The 17,961-nt window shown below is 43.3% G+C and overlaps 1 protein-coding gene across 2 annotated transcripts in view; it reads right to left on the reverse strand.

Moving 5' to 3' along the window:
• Mfsd14a (major facilitator superfamily domain containing 14A) overlaps nt 1-17,961 on the reverse strand; it is a 33,473-nt gene that overhangs the window by 5,665 nt on the left and 9,847 nt on the right. For both annotated transcript variants that reach the window (XM_028890153.2, XM_037207039.1), the window contains exons 2-8: nt 13,852-13,947; nt 11,502-11,564; nt 10,721-10,848; nt 8,216-8,330; nt 4,658-4,876; nt 4,215-4,328; nt 3,099-3,170 (exon numbers count right to left, since the gene is read on the reverse strand). In XM_028890153.2, coding sequence (XP_028745986.1) covers nt 3,099-3,170; nt 4,215-4,328; nt 4,658-4,876; nt 8,216-8,330; nt 10,721-10,848; nt 11,502-11,564; nt 13,852-13,947 — 807 coding nt within the window. The remainder of the gene's footprint in view (nt 1-3,098; nt 3,171-4,214; nt 4,329-4,657; nt 4,877-8,215; nt 8,331-10,720; nt 10,849-11,501; nt 11,565-13,851; nt 13,948-17,961) is intronic.

A 17,961-nucleotide genomic window follows, 5' to 3' on the forward strand; every position in this document is an offset into this window, starting at 1 on the left:
ACTCTGATGAAGTGGTTTTTCAGCATTAACTGCCCCAACTAGCTCAGAGATCAGTGTTCATGCCTGCCACCAGCCACCACCATGCTCCTGCATGAGTTCTAGGCTAGCCATGAGTTAGAATGAGTACTTGCCTCAAAATAGGTTCCTAGAAGGATTTCAAGTGATAACACACTACTACCAGACCAAGCTCCTAGAGATCTGAGCTCTCAGTTCTATTTAAGACTGGTAAAAGTGAAGAGCATACAGGACCCAGTCCCCGCTACCTTGTGGGATTCGACTCTTCCAGAGCCAATCCACAAAATTCGCTGAGCAGCAGTCTGCCAGAAGTTCAACTCACTAAAAAACATCTGGGTAAAGCTAGTATTCCCCAGTCTAACAAGTATGTGAAATTTTCAATTTTCATTTCCTTGAATAAAATTTTATTATGTTATTTCCTTTTAAGGCAATACATCCCTAATACTTGTGTGGGGGGCATGGTGGACAGTATTACAGACAACTTACATATTGGAAGGCCTAGAATGCAGGAATTTCTGCTTACTTATAGAATGTATCAGAGACAGACTTCAGTTAGTCAAAAGAAAACTTGAATATACTCAAAACTCTATTAGGTCTCAGGAAGTCCATATGTCCAGAAATGATAGTCTTGGCTCAATTCAAGCTGGACTATAAAACGATTTCTGGTCATTAGCTAAAAGCCAGCTTTCCTTAGGAACTTGTAAAAATGTTCCATCTGCCAAAGGAGTCATTTCCCTCGCCTCCGGCAGAAGGGACATATGGTTCACCACTGACACACACCTGTGGTTGCACATCAAAGCTCACGCTCCAGGCTCCCTCAGTCCCTATTCACAAGTATCCTTGTAAGTTTCAAAGTCCACACTAGCTTCCCGGCCCTTCCCCCGCCACCCCGAGCTATTTATCCTCCTTCCAACCACTATTTTCTCTTCCCTCTCTGGCTATCTCTTGCTATTCCCACCTCCCTAGCCCTGGCCATGTTCAGTCTGTTTCTCTCTGCTCTCGACTCTTCCAAATACCTTTGGCTGGTCTCTCTCTGATCTACAATAAAGACTGTCCCCCTTTCTTTGTAAAGAAACTATTTCAGGGGCTGGAGAGATAGCTCATGTTAGGAGAACTGACTGCTCTCCCAGAGGTCCTGAGTTCAATTCCCAGCAACCACATGGTGGCTCACAACCATCCATAATGAGATCTGGTGCCCTCTTCTGGCCTGCAGTCACACATGCTGTATACATAATAAATCTTGGGGGAGAAAAGAAAAAAAGAAACTATTTCAGTAGTTTCTTTACTACACCCATTTGCATACACTGTGGCATCCAATTTCTGGGAAGAATGAGAATGCAAAGCTTAAAGAATTTGGGAAAATGGACTCAAGACTACCCCCAAACATGGCATTTGCCTCTCAAAAGTCTTGCTTCCTCTTAAGGCTCTAAAGCAGTGGGTCTCAACCTTCCTAGTGCTGTGACCCTTTAATATAATTCCTCAATGTTGTCGTGACCCCCAACCATACAGTTATTTTCATTGCTACTTCATAACTGTAATTTTGCCACTGCTATGAATTGTAATGTAAATATCTGATATGCCAGATATCTGATATGCAACCCCCAAAGGGGTTGCAACCCGTGGGTTGAGAACCACTGCTCTAGAGGTTCACAGACTCTCATCACTGATGCACCCAGAGGAAAAGCACTGCTAAACCAGATTCATCTTGATGAAATCCCTGCTGCCTCAGGTAAGAACACAGGAGGCTGGCCCCATACACAGTTGGCAGCTGAAGGGCCAGCCCATGGGCAGAGGCATGCACTCTTGGGAATGTGAGGCTAAGAAAGCTGGAGCTTTCCAAACAGATCACAACTACAAAAAAACCTGCCTGTAAAGCAGCACCTCATAGCCCTTCACTCAACAGTCAACTAGTAATTGTTGACCTACAGAATTCAGGTTTCTCGATTTAAGAAGCCAGGGACCAATAACTCCTAATTTAGGAAAGGGTAGAAAAAGAGAGCTTGGGTTCACCTCTGCTCACAACAAAACATCTCCTTGTGCATTGCTAGCCTGTTTACAGACTTGCAAGTGGGAACAAAAGGTAAATGTACTTAAGACCGCGAGGAGTCATTCAAGTCAGAACAGAATCCAGAAACACAGGTCTCCTCCCTTCCTGGGGTCACATCCTGTGCACAATTTTCAAGGCTCACCGCTGCTGAGAATCTCTCACACAAGACTACAAGACCCTAGCATCAACAAGCACTGTTCACCTACTGGGCTGACCAAGGCTACCAGGAGCCCCTTGGGATTTACTTGCTAGCCTTCCTTCCTTCCTTCCTTCCCTTATCCACACCAGCAGGACCAAAGAGGCCTCTGCTTTCTTACTGGACCACGACCATTCCCACCCTTGGGGCATTATTCCCATCATCCAACCTCTTCCAACCAATTCTCTTCCACCAGCTTTTTCTATAGCTTATTCTGCATATCCCTGGCCAAGTGCCACCTTGTACATCAAGCACTTCCCAGACCCTGCTTACTAATAAAACCTCTCCCCAATGTTTCTCTACCACTTCTCCCCTTCTTTAAAGTTTTCATCCTAACTGATGTTTCCAATAATTTCCCTACATCATGTTCCAGTCTCTAGAACATAAACTCTAAACAGCAGGGATCAACACCACTGGTTTACCCACAGTGCCTGTTGTACTATGGACATTCAGTGATTATTTGTTGATGAGTGACTTCACAGAACAAGGAGTTCTGATATACATCAATAAACTGACATTCTTGTTAAACATCACACATTCACTAATGTGTGTCCATCCTAAAAATCGGACCAATTACTTGCTATATTAACGTACGTTTTTTTAATAGATCAGAGACTCTTGTCATGTCTTGTCAGGCATGGTGGCACATGCCTTTAATCCCAGCACTCAGGAAGTAGAAGCCGGAGGATCTCTGTGAGTTCAAGGCCAGCTGGGTCTACGTGGTGACCCCCAGAAGAGTCAGGACTACATAAAGAGACCCCATCTCCCAAACAAAACTGTATGAGACCTCATTTGGAAGGGCTGCCTGCCCTCTATGACCTCACTCCAACAGAAACTCACCTGTGCAATAATGGACAGAATCCCGAGTACTGCTATAAAGGCCGCAACACTCTCTGGGGAAAATTTCATTATCTAGAAGGTTTCCAAAACAAGTAAAATTAATGAACAAAGAAGCACAGAAAGCATGAAGTTATTGTAACTACTTGTACATTAATAGTAAATGGCTAGAAAAATGCTTTATCAACGACTTTTCATTCTAATTTTAAATTACTTATACACAAAGGATTCTATAGAAAAATGACTTATCATATGAAAAATTCCTTATACTTAACAAATCCCTTTTATTTGGTTATACTAAGCTATCAAGCAACCAAAATCACAACATGAGGTCTTGGGTTTCACCTCTACTACCAAAGATGGGGAGCAGAAATAGGTACTCTGAACAGGAGGTTAAATTCTTGGTTACTACATAGAAATCCTATCTTGAAAAACAAAAATTCTTGTTGGCTATTGTTTATAAAATAGTATTCTTTTTTTTTTGGGGGGGGGTGCTTTTTGAGACAGGGTTTCTCTATGTAGCTTTGCACCTTTCCTGGATCTCACTCTGTAGACCAGGCTGGCGTCGAACTCAGAGATCCGCCTGCCTCTGCCTCCCAAGCGCCGCCACTGCCGCCGCCACCACCACCGCCTCCACCCGGCTAAAATAGTATTCTCTTGTCTTTTGATTTTTTATGTGTGTGTGAACTTGACACAAACTATAGTCATCTAGGAAGAGAAACCCCTAACTAAGAAATGTCTCCATCAGATTGGCCTCTAGGCAAGTCTGTGGGGACACTTTCGTGATTAATGTCTGATGTGGGAAGGTCCAGGACACTATAGGTGGTGCCACCCTGGGGCCAGGTGGTCCTGGGAGGTATGAGAAAGGCAGCTGAACATGCACTGGAGGAGCAAGGCAATAAGCAGCAATGCTGCGTGGTGTCTGCCGCAGTCCCTGGCCTGCTCTCCTTCAATGATGGACGAAGCATGGAAGTAGAAGGCAAAGATACACTCTGTTTTATCCGAGCAGCAGAAAGCACACTAGGCGAGCATTCATTTCACACGTGAGTACAGCTCCCTGAGAAGGAAATCCTGTTCTTAGAGCGCTAACCCTGACAAGCTACTATGGCGGGACCTTACCTGTCTGAGGTACAGGAAGAAGCTGGAGTACTGGCCAGCCTCCGGTAGGTAGGACAGAAACACCGTGATACAGATCAGCAGCACTATGGAATCTTGGCCCACTTTTTTTAAAGACTAGAATGGGAGGAGAAACATCAAGGCACACCTATGTTAAAAACTCACAACTAGTTTTCTCTTTACTTAATCCTTCCCAAACTAATCTAAAAAATATTTCAAAATGTTAAAAAAATAAATCTTTAGCCTTGTTCATGCTTATAATTGCAGAACTCAGGAGAATGATGAAGAATGATCAAGTAACGGGCCAACCTGGGCTACACAGTAAGACCCTGATTATAATAAATATATAAATACTCCTTAAGGTGCTTTCCCCGAAAAACATCCAGAGAGAAGTAATCACACTCCACTGCATCAGGTATTCACTCTTTTGCCAAGGAGGAACTTACTGCAAAGGGGTCAGCCTGCTCCCAGGAAATGGGAGCTCCCCACGATGCTGGCCGCATCTTCTCAGGCAATGATTCTGGCACAGCGACGAGGATAAAACAAATGTCTAGCAGAGCTATTGCTGTAGCAAGGACCACCACTAAGCTGTCCCCATACACGCGTCCAAGGTAAGCTCCAATCGCAGGGCTGGTGACTAAGCTGGCGGCAAACGTCGCTGAAACCTGCAATCAAACACAGAGGGGCTGATCTGGGACCCCCTGCCAGCACCAGTCACCATTCCCCCTGCACTCTTCCTGTACTCGCTGGCAGGAAAATCAGCACCTCAGATGCTTGTCTGAGGAGATGTGCTAGCCTCTCAAACTTTCGCTTAAACTTGGGAGCCTTTTGTACACCCTACAGACAAATTCATAGCTGATTTAGTTGAGGAAAAGTGAGGACTCAGAGAACTTCATGAATACATGAGTCCTCGCTCAGTACACTTTCTATAAACAGTCTAAAGTCACTCAATGCTACAAGGAGACTCAATGGTGTGATTTCTCTCATCAAAATTAAATAGATAATTAAATGCTTATCATGATACATACTCAGAGCTACCTGAAATCAAACTTAAAGACTTTGAACTGCAGGATTACAAAGAACAAAACTACCTGGCACTGAGACCCTCTCTCGACCCCTGAGGAAGTGGGGACAAGCAGAGATAAGATTGTCGAGGAGGGTCACCCCAGACACTGCCACTTTATACCACACCCATGAGCTGCAAATCAGCAGATATGAAAGCAGATAATGCCTAAGCAAAACCACACTCTTCTTGAGAACTAGAAAGCAAAGCTCCATAGATGCCTACCTTGTGTGAGACCCCGTGTTCACTCTCCAGCACTCAGGAGACAGACAAGAAGTCAAACTGGGAACTTTACTGTTTCTGTGCCATTTGGACTTTTGAATGTAGCTAATCAAGAGTTTATTTGCACTTTATGAATAATGGTTAAAATGAATACAGGCCTTTTAATTTTTTTTACATTTATTTATTTAGGCATTCATTCATTTATTTGTGTGTGCTTGTGCACACGTACAGAGGTCAGAGGACACCTTGTCACACTTGGTTCTCTACTTTTGACTATGTGGGTGGGACCCAGGAATCAAACCAGATCATCATCCCTTCCCATCTTCTCAGACAAAGCACTAACACACATGGAATGAAATGAAATCTAAAAGCTGCTGCTCATCAAGGGCCTAAGTCCTCACAACTAAACTTTAGAAAGGGTCTCTCTTAACCCCAGCACCAACAAGAGGCAGTCACCTCCAGTCTGTCCCAAACAAACAGCGCACAGCAAGCATGGATGGATCCGGTAAACCTCAAGATCGCTAAGTGAAAGATCCCAGACACGAAGACTGTCTTACACTATGTAATTTGTAGGAAATGTCTACCAAAGGCAACAGCCGAGACAGAGTGTGCAGATTGCTGTCTGGGCTCAGGGTGGAGGGAGGACAGATGATAAATGGGTCTGAGGGTGTTCCTGGGTCGATGGAGATAGTCTAAAACCAGACAGCGGTGGTATCTCATTAGGGAGCCAGAGCACAGCAGCAGGAGCAAAGGGCACTGACTTTCACTGTGCACGTCAGATGAGCTCACACTTGCAAAGCAGTAAACAAAGGCCCGATCAGGGTCTGTCTGTGTTCCAGACCTCTCGATTCTACCAGCTTGTGACCACTTCTTTCTAGCAGAAAGAGAAAGGACTACCAAGGTCACTTTCTCCTTTCTCTAAATCTACATTGTTTCTATGTTAGTATCATTTGCTGGGTTATGTCTTTAAAGGCGGGAAATTCTTCACTTGACCTTAGCCAAAACTAAGAAGTGACCAGACTGGAAAAGTCTTCTTGTTGGTTGTTCTTTGCAAAGGGTCTTGTTATGTACACCAGGCTGGCCTCAAATGCAAAGACACCTGTCTACCTCTGTCTGAGTCCTGAGATTAAGGGTGTGCATGGCCATACCAGGCTTGTGAAATTCTTACTGAAAAGTTATGACTAGCCTTGTGCAGTGGTTTGTCTGTAATCCCAGCACAGAGGCAGAAGCAAGCCAGCCTGGGCAGAGTAAGGCCCTATCTGAAAAAGCAAAGGCCTTGGCTAGGAAAATCAGTTACTTCCCATGACTCCAACCTCCAACTAGATTACAGTGATGGGTGCACACCTGTACAAGCTTACTAAAATCCTCTGACTAGACACATAAAATGGATGACTTATAAGTAGACTCCAACAAAGCTGTTTTTTGTTTGTTTGTTTGTTTTGTTTTGTTGTTTTTGTTCATCTAGACAGGGTTTCTCTGTGTAGTTTTGGAGCTTGTCCTGGAACTCACTTTGTAGCCCAGGCTGGCCTCGAACTCAGAGATCCACCTGTGCTGGGATTAAAGGGGTGCGCCACCGCCGCCACCACCGCCCGGCTCTTGTTTGTTTTTTAATCCTGGCTATCATTAGCCTCATTACCATTTTTAAAGGTTTAATCCTCCAACTAAAACCATTAGTATTTTTTATGAGTTTCCCCCCTAAATATACTCCCTACACCTCCTCTACCAAAGCCTGCCAACATCATAATTTTTTGTAGTACCTTTGAATCAGAAATCAGTCTTTCGTGGAACTAAGAGTCAATCAGATACAATCCCCAGTCCTTATTTATCACACATATATCTCGTATTTGCTGAAACTCATCCCTGCCCTACTTCTGGCTATTTAAGCAACAATACATTAATATGGTTATGGTAGCCATTTCTCCTAGCTTTGAGGAGAGTAGACTGTACTGCAATAGTCACTATACCTGTGCAGGTATTGGCAAGCAACTGCCTGTGAGTCACATGAGCTAAGAAGGTATTACATTGCTTCTTTTCTTCAGTTTATAAGGTGTGCGTGTGTGTAGGGAGGATGTACCATGACACACAGGTGGAGGTCAGAGGAAAACTTGCAGGAGTTGGTTCTTTCCTGTCCTGTGGGTTCTGGAGATGAAACCCAAGTCATCAGGTGTGGTAGCAAGCTCGCTTACCTGCTGAGCCATCTCTCCAGGTCTGGTTAGTACATTCTTAAGCTGTCAATACACACACACACACACTAACAATAGGATAGAGACTGTAAATGGCTCACAAAGCCTCAGAAAGATTTACTGAACCCTGACCTAGATGTCAGTCTCTTATATTTTAGATTGATTCAGTGAGTTATTAAATGAGTAATAATTTACTTCCTTATTTTTAGGATTCCAATAAAAAAAATCTGATAAGATATACAATCATTTAAATTATGATACCAATTATAGATATTCCTGAATGGTAGGTAACTATCAAAGCTTATATGGCTCTAGGCTTCATATGGTCTTGTTTAATTAGCATAGATTAATTAAGTAGTATGTGTTAGCCTCCTAATTCTGAGATTACAGGCATGTACCACAGCAACCTTGAAAAAACTCTGAAACGCAATCTAATGATTACTCATTAGCACTTCTTGCAGAAAGGGACACTTAGCACTTAATACAAGGCATTCTGCAGCAGCACACAGACTGCTGGAAGGAATGAGTATACATACCAGCCCATAAGCCATACTTCTTTCATGTTCTTGAGTTATATCTGCTACATATGCAAATACCACAGAGAATGTCACTGCAAAAACCCCAGAAACAGAGATAACAGCAAAGTACCACCTAAGAATAAAAAGCAAGCAAGAAAGAATGATTAGAACTATCACCAGTACTTAAAATGCTCCTTCTTGCCTATTAGTTACAGTATGAACGACTCATTTCAGTCAAGAAGTTTCTAGGACAATACATGAATGAACACATCCAAAAGTCCTAGGCCAGTTACGGTGAAAGCATACAAACAGCAACAAGCGAAAAACTAAGTATGCTTCTGCACTCATTATGACTTTCCATCCAAGTACCGTACAGAAACAAAATCCAGCAAGAACCCGAAACGACAACAAGCCACTGCACGTTCACAGCGAGCCTGTACAGAGTTGCATGTTCACAGTGAGCTGTACAGTTGCATGTTCACAGTGAGCCTGTACAGAGCTGCATGTTCAGAGAGCCTGTATAGTTGCATGTTCACAGTGAGCTGTACAGTTGCATGTTCACAGTGAGCTGTATAGTTGCATGTTCACAGTGAGCTGTAGTTGCATGTTCACAGTGAGCTGTACAGAGCTGCACGTTCACAGAGCCTGTACAGTTGCATGTTCACAGCGAGCCTGTACAGAGCTGCATGTTCAGAGAGCCTGTACAGTTGCATGTTCACATGAGCTGTACAGTTGCATGTTCACAGCGAGCCTGTACAGAGTTGCATGTTCACAGCGAGCCTGTACAGGCTGCATGTTCACAGTGAGCTGTACAGTTGCATGTTCACAGTGAGCTGTACAGTTGCATGTTCACAGTGAGCTGTACAGTTGCATGTTCACAGTGAGCCTGTACAGTTGCATGTTCACAGTGAGCCTGTACAGAGTTGCATGTTCACAGTGAGCCTGTACAGAGCTGCATGTTCACTCACTAACGCTGCACCAGCATAAGGACTTGAGTGTAGACCCCGAGCACCTAAGTAAATGTAAAAAGCTGGGCGTAGAGGGCAGGGTCTATACCCAGCAATGGAGCATGGAGACAGGCAGATCCCAGGAGCACCACAGTCAGTCAAGTCTAGCATAAAGAGCATGCTCTCTAGGTTCAGTGAAAGGCTCTGCCTCAGAAAACAAGGTAGAGGAATAATTGACACTAACAGCCTAATATTAACCTCTGGCTTCCATATGAACCCAGATATCTATATAGATACACACACTCAGGACAAGGGTTTCTTCGTGTAACCCTGCCTGTTCTGGAACTCACTCTGTAGACCAGGCTGGCCAAGAAATCGGGATATTCACCTGTCCCTGCCTCCTGAGTACTAAAGGTGTGCCATTATCCTGGCTCTCACCCTAATTTTTATCCCAGTGGCTAACTAAGAATGCTCTTCTAACAGAAGCATCCACAGACCTGTGGCTCTGAAGGCTGCTGTGCATGTGACACAGCACTCTGGGGGCTGGGCAGCATTCAGAGGTCAAGACCAGTTTGTGCTACATAGCAAGGTCTTACTGCCAAAACCAAACCAAACCAAACCAAACATACCAAAAATCAAAAAGACTTGCAGCCATACTTTCCACAGCGCCACCTAAGGTCGCCACGCTGGCTGGGGCTTCAGTATTGCTACAACAGCTGAGAACAGAAGAGTAGCAAGATGAAGCCTTGTTCACTGTAACTTACACTCAAGCTCTAGACTGTTGAACTCCAGAATCTTTTGATATGAAAACAAAGAAACAGATTTTGAGCAGCTATCATTTTGGGTGTTACTCATAAATCCATTCCTAATTAATGAGGACAGTGATGAACTATACAAAATCCCTATTTAAGAAAATAATTAGCACCTCTCTCCAGTCTCTAAAATATTGTTTTGAAATTTGGGCTATGAAATCCAAAAGCAGGTTTTCTGATGGTCTAAATGCTTCCAACAGTAGCATCTAATTCCCAATCTTCATGACCATTACTCAGGTTCTATTTTTTCCCCCTTGAGCCTTATCTGTGTCAAAGAATAAATGTACTAAAAAATAAAATTAAAATCTACACTGATAAGTAAACTGGCCAAGAGAAGTAAAAGAAATAAAAAAGCATCAAAAGCCGGGCGTTGGTGGCGCACGCCTTTAATCCCAGCACTCGGGAGGCAGAGGCAGGCGGATCTCTGTGAGTTCGAGGCCAGCCTGGGCTACCAAGTGAGCTCCAGGAAAGGCGCAAAGCTACACAGAGAAACCCTGTCTCGAAAAACCAAAAAAAAAAAGCATCAAGAAAGCAATAACAAGCCAGGCAGTGGTGATGCACACCTTTAATCATAGCACTCAGGAAGTAGAGGCAGGTGGATCTCTGTGAGTTCAAGGCCAGCCTGGTCTACAGAGCGAGATCCAGGACAAGCTGCAGGATAGGCAGGGCTGTATAGAGAAACCCTGTCTCGAAAAACCAGGAAAAAAAAAAGAGGAAGACAGCAATCCAGAAAGCATTGCACACAGAACTGAGCACATACGTACCAGGGGCTGATCTTCATTAGAGGAATGGGGGCACAGGTGAAGAACACTGTTAGCAGCAAGAAGGATTTCCGGCCCCAAACATCAGAAAGAGCACCAATAAGTGGGGCACTGAGGAAGGACAGCAAACCCTACAAGTTCAAGTTAAAAAGAATGCTGTATACGCAGGAGCCAAACATGAACCACTTTGCTATAACAGCAAAATTAAAACAACTTTACTTCTAGAATAAATAAACCATTAAGCTTTCAATAAACTAACTTATTTCTTGCCTACACGTTGCTTTAAAATTTCCATAGTTTTGGCTAGGTCATCTGTTGGCCTCTGTCTGAGCATTAGCCAACAAATGCTAATGCACGTCCAACTACAGGAACTAAACCAGCACTGCTAGAAAACGATTACAGGCTAGTTATCTGTTGTATACTGGCAGTAGACTGTCTGTTTATAAAAAGATTGTACTGATGAAGAGTTTGGAATACATCTTTTCTGTTTCATAGCTATCTCTATTGCTTTATTTTGTACTGTTGTAAGAGCACTGAAAGCCCTGAACAAGAATTTTGTTACAAGACAGGAAATATAAAATGATTACACATAGCTGCCCATATCTGAGTCAAACCTTATGTCAAACCCAGAGTCCAAAAAGAATTAAGTAATACCTCAAACTATATGCTATCTAGTTATAAAAAATTAGACCTTGAGGATTAAGTAATCAGTATACAAGATTATATATACACAAAAGTATGTATGTATATACATGTGTACATATGCATACACACATGATCATACCTTTACTCCTTGAATTAGGCCATTCATCAGAAATGTATGTTTAGGGAAGGTTTCATGCAATACCTTAAAAAATAAAAAGTACATGTTATATTTTAGTCTCGGTAAAATTTCTACACTAATATTTTCAAACAACTCCCTCCTCAGTTTTTAAAGAAAGGGTTTCTCTGGGTAGCTGTCCTGGAACTTGCTCTGTAGACCAGGCCTTGAACTCAGAGATTCACCTGCCTCTGCCTCTCAAGTGCTGGGATTAAAGGCGTGCTCCACCATCGCCCAGCTAGAACAACCTTTCCTAATACCATCTAGTTTTATTTCCTGTGAATTTCCACTTAGCATAGTGCTGTGCAACCTGACAGAGAAGCGACTGAGCTCTCACCCTGACTCCGAACCAGTGCTTCTGCCACTCACAGTGCTGCCTGTCTCTGTAAAGACATGGGGATGGCCACAGGGGAAGAAACACTGCTGTGCGTATACACATCCTGGGAGATGTCTAGAAATCTTCCCTGCCCTTCAGTTCTTCTTGCCAACAACAAGAAAGCTTAGAAACCATACTCATTGTAAATAAAGAGAAACAACTTGGAGAGGAGTAGGAGGGAAGAGACTAGCAGCATCTACTAAGGAAGTCAGCAACTATGCAGCCTCCTATGCACAAGCAGCTCCCCAGTATTTGTTGGGGACAATAAGAATTATCTGGCTTCAAAATAGCAAAGTTACAGCTGAAGGTTGCAGGGCTCTTGATTAGTATGCGTGAGGCCCTACACCAATCCCCCGTATGGAAGGGAGGGAGGGGGGAAGGATTTTTATTTATGTGTATGTGTTTGTCACATGCTTGAGGGTACCTAAGGAGGCCAAAGGAGAATGTCAGGTCCTTTGAAGCTGGAATTGCAGGTGGTTTTGAAGTGCCCACCATAGGTGCTGGGAACCAAACTCGGGTCCTCTGGATGAGGAGCAAGTGCTCTGAACCACCGAGCCCTAGCTCCAGCTTCTGAGCTATCTTTCTGTGAGTTCCTATGAAGACCCAAGGAACCGAAGGAGGGATTCTGCCTAAGTCCTGTCGATATGTTATACTTCAGGGTTGAGGATTTAGCTCAGTGGTACAGTGCTTGCCTAGCAAGCGCAAGGCCCTGGGTTCGGTCCTCAGCTGGGGGTGGGGGTGGGGGTGTTATACTTCAGTCCTTAAACCACATTATCAGGACTGAAAATACAGTACAGAGCACTTCCCTAGCTTGTGTGAAGAACTAATGATACATTTAGGTAAATTAGCTGTACCTTTTAAAAGGAAAAGGATCTCAATCAAAATGTACCAAATTGGCATTATTATAACTCTAAGTACATTATTGACAGAACTGTTCTAACTTTAAATAAATGAGTTTATTATAAACAAAAACCAATAATTGAAGATGATTATGGCCTGTGTATTCAAAGTAACTGTGTGAAACATCAATATTTTATACACAAAAAGAAACTTATTTAGGTGTAGATAAATCTTCCAAACAATATGGATTGTAAACATTTTTAGACTCTTGCAATCTCTTTACATGGTCATCTAATTTTTCCATGGACAATCTTTGAAGCCTCCTCAGTGTACAATGCTCAAGCTTGTGAACACACACACAAGGAAGCCGACTGCTTTAAAGTGTTCTTCTAGTGGGCTGGAGGGATGACTCAATGGTTAAGAGCATCCACTGCTGCTCTTCCAGGGAGCCAGAATGGATACCCAGCACCCAATGGTGGCTCACAACCATCTGGAGATTCACTTCCAGCAGAACTTATACCTCCACAGGCACCAGGCATGCGCGTGGTACACATACACTGAGCCCAATACTAAACAAAAAATTCCCCTCTGAGAGTCTGTAAGCTATACAGTTAAACTAATCACTCCTTTCTAGATACAGACTCCTCCATAGATGGGAAGGAACCTCATTCTAGTTCCTTTGCCTGCACTGACAGGAGCAGATTAACCATCACCTAAGCTCTCTGGTTCAGTCAGTCAGTCTTCTACCATTCCAAATGTAGGAAAACGTAGGTAACATTACTTTTAGTCTTTGTATATCTTGAGCTCAAATGGAAAGAAACCTGTCTTGGGAAAAGTTATACAATTTCCCTCAAAGTAATTATGTTGAGTAATACGGGTCCTAAATTTCACCTTCCCTAAGCCTATCAGTGTAAAGATCCCTCCCCTCTATCCAACAGTGGTGATTAAGCCTCTGCTTGGACACAGCCCATGATAGGCCCATTCACTCACCAGGTCACTTCTGGAGAAATGACCAGTCAGCATTGGCTAACCATGGAAAGGAGAACAGGCCATTTTCCTGCCATAGAAAAAGTGGTATGTACATTAAAGATTACTTACCACCAATGTGGGTGCTGTCAGTAGTCCCCACGCAAAGAACTCCAAAAAGATGACAATAACCGCATGATAAACACTAGGGGAGCCTATTCCTTGAGGCTGCAGAAAGACATTATTTTCAAAAGTTAAAAGAGTAAACGTGTACTCCTGAATAACTAACATTGATGGCAACGGTCACACTCACTAAGGACACACAGCATGTACTACCTGACATTGGGGATAGCTAGTCTTAACTGCTGTTTGGACTGTTCATTCAACCAACTTGAATATTTCAGATGAGGATTTGCATGCAAACAAAGATGTGCCACTTCTCAGGCTTTCAAACACATTTAACAGTCTTATGCAAAAGTATGAAAAGTATTTGGGTTTTTGTACATGCTGAGATGTTGCAGTGCTCTTGAAACTGTCACCAAGTGTCATCATTAAAACAGTGTCCCCCAAGCCGACAGAACTGAAGTACGTACACCCCCATCCCAAGCATGAACTCAGAGGAACCTGAAATTCGGGGCAGAGGTGTTGAAAGACCATGGCTGGGAACCAATTTACCTAAGTAAGGTCTCATTTGTTCAGCAAACATCATGGTGTATATTCTATGCAGAAGTTCTATGACTACAAATCAAGAAACTCCCAGTTCTCCAAGTTCACAGCCTAGAAGAGACAAGTCTGATTGGATGCATTGGCTTATGGGTAACTTAGAGAGAGATGAGCAGGGTAAGGTTGAGATACAATATACCCCTGCAAGGCTCATGACCTGAAGACCTGGTCCACAGCTGGTAGTCATACTTCGAGGGAAACCAGTTCCTGAAAGAGCTAGCTGCACCAGTGTGTTAGTCCACTGACGAGTCAATAGTGAACAGGCCATATGAGCAAGTGGGGCTTGGCTGGGGAAACTAAGCCATTATGCCACTGATGGGAACCCTAGTCCTTCCTGTCTCTCCCTGCCTCCTGTAAAGCTAAGGTGAGATGCTTTGCTGGACCACCTAAGCCCAGCTATGATGTTCCACTAATCACGTGGGCCCCAATCCAACAGAGCTACTGACTATGGGCTGAAGCCTGACACTGTGAGAGAAAACAAAATCATCAAGTTGTTTTCTGAGACATTTTGTCACAAGAAAGACAAGTTAACACACACACACACACACACACACACACACACACACACACACACACACAGCTTAAGAAGAAACTCCAGGGGCTGGAGAGATGACTCAGAGGTTAACTGAACTGGTTATTCTTCCAGGTGACCTGGGTTTGATTCCCAGCGCCCACATGGCAGCTCACAACCATCTGTAACTCCAGGTCTAGGGGATCCAATGCTCTCTTCTGGCTTCTGCAGGCACCAGGCACACATATGGTACAAGCATGCATACAGGAAAAACACCTAAAATAAAAATAAATAAACCTGCAAAACTACACAGAGAAACCCTGTCTCGAAAAAACCAAAAGTAAATAAATAAATAAGTAAATCTTTTCTTAAAAAAGTAGCCAAGTGGTGGTTCATGCCTTTTCTCCCAGCACTGGGGAAGCAGAGGCAGGTGGATCTCTGAGTTCAAGGCCAGCCTACAGAGCAAGCTGCAGTACAGCCACGCTACAGTACAGCCACGCTACATAGAGAAACTCTGTCTTGAAGAATCAAAAAACCCTGTGTGTGGGGAAACAACTCCGGAGCCCAAGTGGGCATACAACGAATGCCACAGAATATTACTTTCTTAGGTACAGAAATTACATCTTTTTTTTTTTTCTTTTTGTATCCTAAGGCACAGCAGCAGAGTGGCTGGCACATAATAATACCTAATACCTATGACTTGATCCCTACTGACAACTGTCATGTGGTTGCTAGGTGACTTAGGGTAGCCTACACACAGTCCTGGACTAACAATGGCTCAACTTACTGTTTTCAACTTCCCCACAGAACAAAGGCACTCTACAATCAGAAGAAAGCAGACTCCAAGTTTTCATTTCTTTCCAGGGTTTGTGACAGACAGCACAACAACCTCAGGATTCTGGGGAGTGGCTGTAAGCCGCAGCCCCCAGCCAGCTCTGGACTCTCGAGGGCTAACAACCCAAGTTCAATGGCCTGCCGGGTGCTGGTGCCCTCCATGACAGACCCTGCATCCAAGCCCGCGGCTCAGGTTCTCAACTGTGTTAGGAACCACAGTGCTTTCTGCTCTCACGGAAAACAAACACTTCACTGTTTAGTTTCATCTTTCCTTTATATACTTGTGTATTCAGGGTTACAGAAAAAATTCCTCAGGAGAAAAGGGGCCTCACATGGAAACGGTTTATTAAAGGGGGGGGCCTCATCTAATGAACCCCTTTCTACTCTTAATGGGAAATGTGTGGCTATTCCATCAAGTTAAGTAGCAATGTTATGTTACTGGAATGCCTACAAACTGAACTCGTTACAAAAAATAAAACTAAAATTTATAAACAGCTAACTAAATCCAAGTGGTCATCAATATCTAGGATGGAGCCTAACTTCAAGATTTGTCTTAGTGTCACAACATCTCACTCATTATTTTAAAATTAGACTTTAACCAAAAATATTTCACATAATTCCTAACCTTGAGGTATAGAAGAAGGATAAGAAACGACACCTGCTTCCAAAAGACAAAACTGATTTCGGGGATCTTGAGCACCCTAGCTAAAAGCACCACCAACTTGTTAGTTTTGAAGCCTTTGTTGACCTCAGAGCCCTGCATATGCTGGACAAGTGCTTTGCCACCATGCTAGTGACAATGTGTGCTCTTAAATAACTGAAAATTGAAAACATATGTACTTGTCAGAGACTACTTCAGAAAAGCTATTTGTTTTACTCAAACATCAAACTTTTGGCAACTACAAACAAGTTACACTATAATCTGCAATTTTTGGCAGAAATTATGATATTAGTAAGAGTATTCCTAACGATATTTGATAATCTGAGGAAACTGCTTGTTAATTTATCTACGTTCACCCATCTAAAGCAAATGCTGAATTCAGCATGAGCTATGGAGGTGCTGCCTGCCACACACCTACCAAAGACGGTGCAGCTGTCTCCACAGCCAAAGGTTGTGCAGCCAGAGTCAACCAACTGCACATCTGAACTAATGCTCATACTGAACATGTGAGGATGCCTTGTCATCATTCCCTGAGAACTACAGTATACCAACCACTAGACAGCCTAGTAGTCTGGAGATGCAGAAAGGACACAGGAGGCTGTGGATCTATTATATACAAATAACATGCCATTTTATTTAAGTGTCGTGAGCATTAGCATCTTCTGGCATCAGAGAGGAGTCTTGGAACCAATCCCGAGGCTATGGAAGGGAAGCACCTTTCAGCTGTTTAAGAGATGTCTGGATCTATCAAGACCCTCTGTCCTTGGGCCATGTTTCTAGGTAGACAGAAAGCATTGGATTCTGGGTCTAGACACTGACTACTGAGTCTCTAAGGCAGAAAGAAAAGGGGAGGACCTGGTTCAGTGGCAGTCCTGGCATATGTGAGCCCTGGGTTCAATCCTCCACAGTAGAAGGCAGAGGAGTTAAGAGGATGGGTGCTCTGCTTCTCTGGGCACAGTTCATTTTGCAAATGATATAGCAACTACTTTTTTAAAGCTATTTCCAACCAAGCAATTTCTATGAGCCACCACACAAAGGCTAACAATCGTTTCTAACTCCAATTTCAGGAAATCCAGCACCCTCCTTTGGCCTCCATGGGCAAAGAATGAATGCAGTGCATGAATACATGCTGGAAAACACTCATACACATTAAATGTTTTGTTTTTTTGAGACAGGGTTTCTCCCTGGAACAGCCCTGGCTGTTGTGGAACTTGCTTTGTAGACCAGGCTGGCCTCGAACTCACAGAGATCTTCTTCCTTCTGCCTCCTGAGTGCTAGGACTAAAAGTGTCCATATTAAATTTTTAAAAATAAATCTCTAAAGTAGTCTGGCACAGTGGTACACCTCTAGAATCTCAGCATTTGACATAAACAAAAGGATTGGGAGTTCAAGGCCATCCTCACCTACATAGTGAAGTTCCTAGCCAGCCTGGGCTACATGAGACTATCCTCAAAAAAAAAAAAAAAAAAAAAAAGCCAACTTACAACACAGTACCAGACTTCATGGGAGAATC

This window comes from Peromyscus leucopus, chromosome 6 (genome assembly GCF_004664715.2).
Source record: "Peromyscus leucopus breed LL Stock chromosome 6, UCI_PerLeu_2.1, whole genome shotgun sequence".
Lineage (NCBI taxonomy): Eukaryota > Metazoa > Chordata > Mammalia > Rodentia > Cricetidae > Peromyscus > Peromyscus leucopus.